The 12292-nt window shown below is 42.1% G+C and overlaps 1 protein-coding gene across 2 annotated transcripts in view; it reads right to left on the bottom strand.

Moving 5' to 3' along the window:
• The window catches only part of LOC147033001 (A disintegrin and metalloproteinase with thrombospondin motifs 6-like), a 152522-nt gene that overhangs the window by 58749 nt on the left and 81481 nt on the right, over positions 1-12292 (bottom strand). For both annotated transcript variants that reach the window (XM_085871105.1, XM_085871104.1), the window contains exons 4-6: positions 4639-4832; positions 4433-4516; positions 2564-2706 (exon numbers count right to left, since the gene is read on the bottom strand). In XM_085871105.1, the coding sequence (XP_085727231.1) occupies positions 2564-2706; positions 4433-4516; positions 4639-4832 (421 nt within the window). The remainder of the gene's footprint in view (positions 1-2563; positions 2707-4432; positions 4517-4638; positions 4833-12292) is intronic.

Below are 12292 nucleotides of genomic sequence, written 5' to 3'. Positions count from 1 at the left end.
CATGGGAACAGTAGGAGTTGGGAGTTCAAAACAGCCAGTTGAAGAAGAGCAGTCAGCCCGTTGGAGTCAGGGTGGTGAGCTGGCAGATCACGAGCATGCTCCAACTCGATCTATCTCTATGTCTCTGTCTCTGTCTCTGTCTCTGTCTCTGTCTCTGTCTCTGTCTCTGTCTCTGTCTCTGTCTCTGTCTCTGTCTCTCTCTCCGTGACTGTGGGCTAGACCCATGTCTTCAGAGCTGCCCATTCTGCTTTCTCTGGAGACCTATAGTGAGGCTGCTTCCACTCCCATATTCATTGAGCCCTTGCCTACCCCCCCCGCCCCCTCTCCCCCCATTGAGAGGGAATGAGACTGTGTGCTCATAGCACCTTAGATTTATATGCATCATTCAAGTGTATTTATGTATATATTTCTTTGTCTTTATTCATTGTTTCAGTCTGCCTTTCATCTGGGATTCTCCATGTGTGTTGTCCTTTCTTTTCAATAACACAGTTATTTTTTAAGAATATGTGTCGCCTGATTTCCACCTTCTCTGTGTTCATGCAAACTGTTTTGGCCCAGTTTGATTAATCTCTAGGGGAGATAATAATTGGTGAAACAGACCAACAGACAGAGCAGAATATAGATCCAAATGGTGGGAGGAGGGGTCCTGCATTGTCAACTTGGGCATAGTTTGCTTCAAATTGCACATGTGCGAAATGCATTGCTTTGGTGCAGTGGGTGAGCACAAGCATAACCTGTCGATGTGACTACACTTCCAACAAAAAGGTAACAAGTTTTGAGGCTTGGATTATTTTAATATTTTTATGGGACATTCACACATTGATATTCTGAGTTAAGAGAACCAGAGCATTGCTCTGTTGATTATATATTAATGTCAGTGGAAGCCAATGGAAGGTAGATTGCACAATGTTCTGTCTGGCTATCTGAAATGAGCATGCAAATTGGCAAAGACACCAGTCTGCAAATGCTCACAGATAAGTGCACATTAGCAGGCATGGCAATAACAATGCCAGTGATATAATCATTGATTCCAATACAAACTGAGACACGTTTTGTCATTTTGTTCGTTCGTATGCAGCGCAAGGCTGCGGGGTAGCATCGTTGGCTGAGGACGCATCTGTGCCGTTGATGCAACGCCCTCTGCTGATTTGGGCAGGGATTTGGAATTTGGCCATAGTGCCATCGATAGCTCGCCTTCACATTTCATCAATGATCAAATTGGACGATCTAACTTTTATTGTCAGATGTTACGCTGTTCTTCAATCAGACAACTTCCACTTGATCCCGAGACTGTACATGGATTTAGTTCCCGCAAATGCTTCCGTGAGATATACCAAGCATGTCCAATCCAATTCAAATTGGTCGATTACGCAGGTCAGTCCATGTGAGTGATGTTGTGGTCTTGACTTGCAGAGTTGACAACATGTGCTCAGAGTGGACAAGCATCCTTCATAAATATGAAGATGGGGCCTTGCTGTTGGGCCAGATGGGGGACTACAGGCTACTCCCACCAAACTTATCATGCCGACCAATGGCACAATTAGCAAAATTCTAACCACCTCATCTCAAGAGTCTAACACATCCATTGCTGTACCACAGCATAATGAAGATGCATCAATCAAAAGGACATTGCATCAATAGTTCACATCAGTTGAGATGTCGAGCCACCTGCAGTGGCACTTCTGTCTCCAGTACTGTATTAAAGGAATGTGACCTCTTAGAGACGTCATATCACTGGCATAAAGCCTGTTATGAACTATCTTGGTTAAAACTATATAGTTGATTGCTCTTTTTAGGTAATGAAAGCCGTTCCTTCTGGCAAGGATGACAAGATAACGATCCGCATGTAGGGTTGTAACCATTGTACATCCTGCACAATGTATCTTTGTGAACCATCCAGTCTGACAATACCTCATCAATGCCCAAGCAATTACCGAGCGATGAATATTTTACTGGAAAATAACAGAATTCTGAGTTATCATCATTCAAAGCAAACAAAAACGTGAGCAAACCCATTTGTTTGAAATGATGCCGAATCATTCCCAAATTGATTTTAACCATATGGGCAGTCCATTTATAGAGGATATTCACACACACACACACACACACACACACACACACACACACACACACACACACACACACACACACACACACACACACACACACACACACACACACACACACACACACACACTATGAATACTTTGTTGGCTACAATATAAATATATTATGAAGCCTTCTTTGTCTTAATTATATTGCATTCTTTGTAATATCATCTCAGAATAACTTCAACTGAGTCACGACAATAAGATAATGCTCAGTAAAATGATGCGACTCCTTTGTAACATTAAAGAGGGCATCTCCCTTAAACTCACTACACACACTGGTCCAATATGGCAGCTGTATAATGGGATTAACCATGTGCCCTGTCAGATTGTGCAAAGTAACACCAAAGTATAGCGTTGTTCAAAATGTAAAACATGAGCACAGTCTTTGGGATAGCTGATGAAAAGATGCATAACGTACAAACATAATCGCCAGGCCAAGTAAAGTCACTGACCTTGTGACAAGCACAGCGTTGTCATGCCGGGGCAGGCCAGAAGAGCGCAGTTCCTCATTTCTGTGGTGTGTGGCTGCTTGGTGCTGCCAACGGCAGAAGCTCTCCAGAGACTTATCCGCATGGTGACTCAGCCGGAGCTCAGGCTGTGTTGGAGATCACATTCTTCATTATTATTATTTTTATTACTATAATGATTATTACTCATATATTAAGATATTAGTTGAAGTAAATATCAAGGTCGGTTGAATCCAAAACAGCATTTTTATCATTATTAATTGAGCAGAAAAATCACTTATTCCTGCAAAAGACAATTGTGAGCAATATTCATAATACACAACATAGGTCAAAGAATGAGGAAAATAATTCTTGCTAGAAAAAGCATATTTCACAACTGTTTCTAACTATTTTGAGCATGGTCAACTGCATGGCTTCAAATCTGATAACTAGACTGGCACTCGTAGAGCACGTAGTAGAACAAAAACATCATTAACTGAACATACTACTATTATGGCCCACATGCCTGTATTATCCATGCATATTGTTATGTCACATAGTTTCTTGGCATGGGTTATGAACGTCATAAATTTAATTTTTCACTCGCATCAAGGTCATAGATCAGATATATGAAGTTTCAGGTTTTTGGATAAGGATTTAAATTCAACCAATTATGGCTGGAATACCACTTCACCAATGACGTCATTGTTATCACCCTATATACCCCATGGGGAGTTGATGACATATGCCAAGTTTCAACTTTTTTTCATTGAGCGGTTTCAGACAAAATGATGTCCAATATTTTTACTTTAATCCAATATGGTAGCCATATCATGTGACCTCAGAGGTCAGGGTTATCAATAAAATATTCTCTATGGGGAGTCCCTCCTATGGTTTGGAGTTTCTCATCGATCGGACGAGCAGTTGCAGAGAAAAGCATTTTGAAAGCGAAAATATCAATGGGAACATCTCATGACAAAGCTACATTGGTAAAGTAGGAAGGTCAGGAGAGGGTAGTGGTGCTCGCCTAATTTGTGAAAGTGGCAGAAACTGTAACATAACGAAGTTGATTAAGTTAACATATGCGCTTGAATTTTAATGTTGCCAACATATTTTATATCAATTAATATATCAGTATGTGTGATTTGCAAGGAATTACCTGACTTATGACTTGTTATTTAAACAATACATTTGAACGCCCCAGTTATAATTGAAGTCAGTAAAATAAATTACAGGATGAATAAATGCAAAACATGAAATAAGTTTAAAAATAAAAAAAGGCATGATTACTCAGGTCAAAATGTTGGAAGTGATGTGTTTTGGAGTATGCAGAGAAATATAAGTTAGTTAATATCATATGGTAATTTTCATGTAAGACGATGGGGATGGCAGGATAGCTTTGAAGTACGTGCACAGTCACCTTTGAGCTGTCCAATATAGGTTCGAATCTCAGCCCAGTTATAAACTGTCAACTAGGTGTTTTACATGCAGGTCCATTCTTCAATTTGTGTGTCGTCCTTCAGATAGAAGTAAAACTGGGCATCCCGTCTGACAGCATTAGTTGGTGGACATTAAAGATCCCACAGTGTCCTTTGTGAACTATCGATGGCACAATGACAAAGTTCAAAATTCTTGCTCTAACTAACAAGGGGCACTGCATTAGCAGCACTGTGCCCCCAGCCATGTGTTGCACAAAAATGAAGAAGAAGAAGAAGAAGAAGAAGAAGAGGAAGAAGAAGATGATGGACTTATTGAGAACCATAAATAAGTATGTGCACGTACAATAATTGCAAGAGTCGTGGGAAATGACTGGGTGTTGTTGGGTGAAATGTGGTGTGGCAGGATGGATAGTGAAAAAAAGTGTCCAGGTCTCACCTGTTCCTCAGTAAGCAATATCAGTCGGGTAACAACCACATGTACAAGGTTTCCGAGACTGGAATCGTGGAATAGCCGAGCAACCTGGCCTCCAGAAGACACAATAGTAAAATAAGGTGAAGTTCTCATGTTGACTTTGTGTTAGTCAAAGACCTACATTAAAAAAAGGAGAAATTTCAATATATCTAGACATTCCCATCACTTACGATGTTCATTATGGTCAAAAGGTAATCCTCCACAGAACCACGTCCATGGAAAGCCACGGTAAGCTTGTCGGCCACCACCAATGTTTCCACTGTCCGTTCCCTGCTCACAGACCTTCGTGTTCTTCCTCCAGTTCGCTCTGTCACTGTATGCTCACCCACTCCTCCGCTTACTTGGGCTCTACTCCATGGCAAATCTGCAAATGTCATAATGTTGAGCATCAATTAATTGAGAAGTACTATTGCATTAGCTCCATTACAATGCATTGCACATTTTACAATATTAGAAAGAAGGATTTTAAGATGAATGTTAACTAAAATTATTCCCTCGATGAGTTAAATGATTCAAGAAGGCTTGACATTGAAACAAAAACATTATATTACAATGCCATCACTGAGCATGTATGGTCATCATGATAAGGCAGCAAAGTCGCCTTTGGAAATGGTGTTCTGTCGAACCCTGCTAAACGCGGAGGATACGTTCCTGGAAAATGCTGCGAATGTCGAATCCGTGAATGTCAGGGCATTCTTTCAATGGAAAAAGGGGGACAGGCTCCCAGTGATTGATGATTCATGAGGGAAAATCAAAAATCTTGTGAAAAAAAAACACGAAAAAAAACAACGCCTGCAAAAACACGAAAAAACCCCCACAAAAACATGAAAAATACTTGTGAATACACCAGAGAAAAAACACGAAAACACCGAAACACCGTGTTTTCATGTTTTTTTTTTCATGTTTTCATGTTTTTCGTCAGTCACGGGAAATGTGAAAAAAATAACCCTGCATAAACATGAAGAACCCCCCCCCTCATGAATATGCCCACGAAAAAGTGAGAAAAAAATGCAAATATGCCCAGAAAATACGGAAAAAACTGCAAAACAATGAAAAACACCACAAGTACGCTGGGAAAACCAAAAAAACTGCAAAAGCACAAAATCCCCCCCACCTCGTGAATGCATGCCCCCCCCAAAAAAAGAACCGTGAAAAAAACTGATTAAAACTGCAAAATGCGAAAATCAAACAAACCCCAAATACGACCGCGAAAAACTGCAAAAACATGCAAAAACAGCGAATTCGCTAGGAAAAGGCACCCCCCCCCCCGATATATATGTATATTGTTACGGCTGTGGAAATTCGCAATACACCATAAAGGTTCCTTAGATTAGCTATGCCGGTAAGTGAGTGTTCAGATAGGTTTCCCCACCGTTGTTTAGAGGGGTTTCTTCGTATTCAGCGGGCTGCGACCCTTTGAGATAGTGTTTTTCTTTACTTATCGTTATTTTGAACCTACACGCAAACAACAACCGCCACCAAGTACGCCGCAATGCCAAGCACGCAACAAACCGACACGCAAACAACAACTGCCACCAAGTACGTCACAACGCCCACCACGCTACAATTTCCCTCACAACAACCACCATCTTCACCACTACCCCCGCTTCCGAACGCCATCCTCCACGATCCACGCTACGACAGTTTCCGCATCGGGAACCGTCCGAGAACGCGGGCAGGATTGGCAGAACAAAAGCTCTTGCGGAGCCTGTGGGGTTTTTCCCGCCTATTTCCCCGCGCTTGGTGTGAAGGGAAGGGGGCAGGGCAGCTCGCTGCCGATTGGTGGATGCGCGGTGTGAGCGGTCGGAGTGAGGGAACGCCCCTTTTCGGGAAGCTTCTCGAAGGGTGGCGGAGCTGAAAACGGGGAGGAGTGAAGGGCGGAGCCCCGCGCTATAAAGGGCGGACCGCACGCGGAGCTTTCTCTTCTTCTTGGTACATTCTCGCCCCTGTCTCTCTTGGTGGTCGTCGGAGGTTTGCTCCTCCTCCTCCTCCTCTTCTTCTTCATCAAGGTCCCTCTTCGTCTTCTTCGTCAAGGCCTCTCTGCCTCTTCTTCGTCAAGGCCTCTCTGCTTCTCTTGGTGGTCGAGGTCAAGTTCTCTTTTGTCTGGGTCGTCGACGTCATCCTCTCTGTCGGGGTCGTGCTGGATCTATCTCTCTCTCTGTCTCTCTCTCTCTCTCTCTGTCTCTCTCTCTCTCTCTCTGTCTCTCTCTGTCTCTCTCTGTCTCTCTCTGTCTGTCTCTGTCTGTCTCTGTCTGTCTCTGTCTGTCTCTGTCTGTCTCTCTCTGTCTCTCTCTCTCTCTCTCTCTGTCTCTCTCTCTCTCTCTGTCTCTCTCTGTCTCTCTGTCTCTCTCTGTCTCTCTCTGTCTCTCTCTGTCTCTCTGTCTCTCTGTCTCTCTCTGTCTCTCTCTGTCTCTCTCTGTCTCTCTCTGTCTCTCTGTCTCTCTGTCTCTCTGTCTCTCTGTCTCTCTCTCTCGTCGGGTGGCCTTCGTCGTTCTTTGTCGTCGAGGTCGAGTTCTCTCTCCCTCCCTCTCGTCTTGGCGTTGAGCGACCTGTCGGTGAAGGCGCGGGCCGTTGGCGAGTCCGGGCGATGCCTCGGAGACGCAGACGGGAGGCGCAGCCCTGCCGGCGGTGTGGTGCGAACCTACACGTCTGGCGAGGAGTGCCGGAGAGAGCTTGCCGACCGTCACACCACGAGGGTGCAGGTAACCAGCGTCGGTCTCGTGGGCCCATTTGGTCATCCACGGCCCATGGCCATAAAGGTTTACGAACCCTGTCTACCCCCTTGCCTATGAGGGGGTCTTTCCTTTTACTTTGAATGTTGTCGTGGTGCCGTCTGTTAAGTGCATGTACATTCTCATTGTAGTCGGTTGTATTGCTTTCTATTTGCCTTGCTTGTGTTGTGTGTGCAATATGTGCTTTATAATAAATGTTCTTGTGTGAAATGTATCCTGTTCATCGAGTCCTCCTTTCACCCCATTGAAATGCCATCTTGCATCGTGGAATGAGTAGTAGGTTTTGAACGCCCGGAAAGGAGAATCGAATCCATCGAGGTCTGCGATAACACCGCTCGGTTATCCCTGTAGCACGGAACGAACCGCTTAAGCGGTTCGTGTCCAAGGCCAACCTGCGGCGCGGTGCAGCCCCTCGGTAGGTTATCCGCACGAGTACTTGGGTATATTGAATTTGGCGATTCACCCTTTCTCACGCGGGTAGAATGCGGACTGGGCTGTGGTGAGGTTAAATCTCCACCCGTGACTGGTTTCTGGTGGTAGTTCCAGGAGGGTCACGACTGAATTGTCCGTCCGGTGGGCGATGCGGCTGCTATTGGAGAAACGCGGCCGATCGCACGCCAGGCGGGCCAGAACTCGTAAGAATATATATATATATATATATATATATATATATATATATATATATATATATATATATATATATATATATATCTACTTACTTCTACTTCTACTTTCGGCTGCTCCCGTTAGGGGTCGCCACAGCGGATCATCCGTATGATCCGCATAGTGATTTGGCACATGTTTTACGCCGGATGCCCTTCCTGACGCAACCTTGGTCGCCTCTTACGACACAGGGATATGGTACACCTATTTTAACCGGGGTATACACCGGCCCAGTACACTGGTACTCACTTCGCCGACCTCGGAAGGATGACAGGCTGAGTCAACCCCCTGGTGAATTAATTCAGTGGCCCAACGGGGCTTGAACTCAAGACCTTTTGGATCCCAAGCTGCTGCCCTAACCACTGCGCCAACACCAGGCTAGAATATATATATATATATATATATATATATATATATATATATATATATATATATATATATATATATCCATCCGTTGGGACCATACTCTGTGCAGAGCGTTGGTGCTGCCTCAGCAGTCTCATTGGTTATTGGATACAATGCTGGACGGGTCACCACTCCGATGCAGTATACCAGCAAGCTGGCACTCATTTTGCCAACCTCAGAAGGATGACGGGCAGAGTCAACCCCACCTGATATATATATATATATATATATATATATATATATATATATATATATATATATATATATATATATATATATATATATATATACACACACACACATATATATCCAAGGTGAATGCACCCGGCGCTGCCCGGGTTCTTTTTGAATGAATTTAATCTTCTATACATATGTCTGACACCAGCACAGTATCAGTTCCCTATTGGGCCATGGCAGTCATAGGCTAAGGGGGTTGGTGAGGGGGAAACACACCCCCTCCCCCCCCCACCCCGGCCAAGGGGCCTTGCCACATAGCCTATAACCTTTCCGGGGCCCATCCCGACATTTTTTTTGTTTCAGTGGTTAGCTCCTATCTTTCGCCTTTCAGGAGATTAGCATGTGCAGACAAACAAAAACTTAAAATCCTATGTTAGATATATTGATATATGGCGTTTGCCCCATGTCAATCGGCTGAACTTGAAAAATTAATGTTACGAAATCAGGTGATGACGTCATAATTTGGAACCCGGAAGTCAGAAGTACAATTATTTTACATCGGGACACTCCCGGGTACATGTTCTGTCAGCATGTGAAGTTTGGTGAGGATCAGTCCAGTACTTTTCGCGTGCATCGGTCACAGAGAAACACACAGACACACTTTCAACTATATATATATATATATATATATATATATATATATATATATATATATATATCTTCTTCTTCCTTCGGCTGCTCCCGTTCGGGGTCGCCACAGCGGATCATCCGCATAGTGATTTGGCACATGTTTTACGCCGGATGCCCTTCCTGACGCAACCCTGGTCGCCTCTTACGACACAGGGATATGTAAAACAACTATATATATATATATATATATATATATATATATATATATATATATATATATATATATATATATATATATATATATATATATATATATATATATATATCATTGACCCCCTCCCACACTCCTCAAGCTGAAGAAGCTGCATAAAGCAACCCAAGAAGACTTGCACAATGTAAGTGCTGCGCTGTTTCGAACCCTTCCGAGAGTTCCTCAACAACTACGAAGACGTTCACACAAAGAACACACGTGAGAATCCCAATGCTGCACACCCCCTCAACTACTGGACTGATTTCATCACTTATTGGTGAATCATCAGTGATAGCGAGGACAGGAGTGCATACCAACGAGGCTCCGAGGCATGCACCACGTGCAAACGTCAAAAGCAGTCAATATATAAATAAGGAAAGACCCACTCACATCTCACCTGTGAATGGAGGGAATAGCCAATCGGCTCTCACCTAATCAACCAAACCCAGCTGGCTGGGATTACATAAATAATTGACTCCTCCAGCTGTAGAAGCTGCGTAAAGCAACCCAAGAAGACTTGCACAAAGTAAATGCTATGCTTTATCGAACCCTTCCCAGAGTTCCCCAACAACTAGGAAGACGTTAACACATCGTGCACACATGAGGATCCCAATGCTACACACCTCAGCTAACGAACAGGTTTCATCAATTATTGGTGAATCATCAGCGATAGTGTAGACATAAATGCATACCAACGAGGTTCCCAAGCATGTACCACGTGTGAACGTCAAAGGCAGTCAAAATATATATATATATATATATATATATATATATATATATATATATATATATATATATATATATATATATATATATATATATATATATATATATATATATATATGTTATGTTGTTCATCTTTTGGCTGCTCCCGTTAGGGGTCGCCACAGCGGATCATCCGTAATGATCCGCATACTGATTTGGCATAGGTTTTATGCTGGATGCCCTTCCTGACGCAACCCTGGTCGCCTCTTACGACACAGGGATAAGGATTGGGTTTCGCCATGATTCTGGGCTGCCCTACACCCTGATTCATGATTCTCTCATAGCGTGGCCCAGTGCAGAGCCCCCGTCCTCAAGCGATTCTCCAACCCAAGCCTCCCAGTAACCGGATTACAGGCGCACGCCACTATGCCCGGTCAGTCAACATATATATATATATATATATATATATATATATATATATATATATATATATATATATATATATATATATATATATATATATATATATATATATATATATATTTATATATATATATATATATATATATATATATATATATATATATATATATATATATATATATATATATATATATATATATATATATATATATATATATATATAAAGACCCACCCACGTCTCTCACTTGTGAATGGTGAGAGATGTGGGTGGGTCTTTTATATAATCCGAGACACCTGGGTTTATTTTATTGGGTGAGAGCTGATTGATTATTCCCACCATTCACAGGGAAGAGATGTGGGTGGGTCTTTCATTTATATGTATAGATACATGCATACATGTGTTGTGAAAATGACTTGGGGGTTAATGAAGAGGTTCAGTAATTGCCAGGATCGAACCATTCTATTAAAGAAATGTAAAAGTAGATTCTATTGGAGTCTTGATTTGCATGTGAATTTTCAAGCTTGTTCAGTTCAGATGATAATTGTAATATTACTTATTTCACATCCAATTGCCTGATTTAATTTACTTCCTTACTTAAGGAGGCCATTCAGCCAATCATACCTGCACTACACCAACCCCAGAAAACAACATCCATCCACGAACAATAAAAAGCTCCCTCCTAATGGCTTAGTCCCTGTCATACAAGGACCTGAAAGTCCCTGTAGTACCCATCTTGTTTATCCTGTGTACTCTGCCCCATCCCTCTCCCTTCCACAGATATCCTCATGTCTCTGTTCCCCATTGTTGTTTTTTTTTCCTTCGCTGTCCTGCCCTCTTGTCCCCTGCTCCCCTTGTTGTGTGTTTCTGTGTGTTAGCTCTCATAAGAGCTTCGACAGTGTATACAAAAAAATTATAATAATAAAAAAAGTCATGCATATATCCTTGTACTCATATCTCCAACGCATATAGTTATCTTTCTGATTCCAACTTGTATCTATCTGCCCCCTCTGCTGCCACTACCTTTCTAGGAAGACCATTCCATGCATTAACTACTCTGAGTGAAAGACCCCTACCTTAATACTATCTTAACTCTCATCTTCTTCACTCAGAGGCTATGGCCCCAAGTCCTAACACTATCCATTTTGCTGAAAAACTCTCTTGTCCACCCCCTTAATTATCACAATTTTATCAGATCACCTCGTAATCGCCTCCTTTCTAATGTATAAAGTCCTGTCTCCTTAGGCCGCTCCTCATAGATTAGTCTTGCTCGACCTGGAATAATTGTAGTAACCCTATGTTCTACCCTCTCTATGGTCTATCGTCCTCAATATTCATGTTTTGTATCGATAAGTTAAAGCAATACTTTTTTAAAAAATTCATACTTTTTGCTAAATTTTTTTTCTTTAATACATGGAAGTCAAAAAAACCCCCAAAACAATGACATCTTTGTAATACTCCAAAGCATGTTAAAATACGTACAACATGGCATATATTAAAAAAAAATACATTTTCATAATCTCTTTCTACTAAGAGGTGTGAGCTTATTCGTATCGAGACTACAAGAGAGCCGTTTGTGTGTCTGTGTGTTGCCATTTTTCTCAGATGGCCAAACGGATCTTCGTCAAGCTTTCAGAGGTTTATCAGTGAGTGCCGGCAAGTGTTTTTGGCAAAAAAAGATTTTTGAAAAATTTGAAAAAAAAAGTTCGTTTTTTTATCACTCTTTCATGCTTTATCCTTTGTATCTATGTGAAAGTAATTAATATTAGTATTCATATATTAAATGATCCCCGACCCCGTTCTTTAGTCGGTGTAGGGAGGTGTTTTAGGCCCTCACAAAA

The sequence above is a fragment of the Eptatretus burgeri genome, chromosome 2 (assembly GCF_056783735.1).
Source record: "Eptatretus burgeri isolate ZD-2024b chromosome 2, Ebu_testis_v1, whole genome shotgun sequence".
Lineage (NCBI taxonomy): Eukaryota > Metazoa > Chordata > Myxini > Myxiniformes > Myxinidae > Eptatretus > Eptatretus burgeri.
The sequence above is the reverse complement of the archived record's forward strand: the minus strand, read 5'-3'. Positions and strand labels throughout refer to the sequence as shown.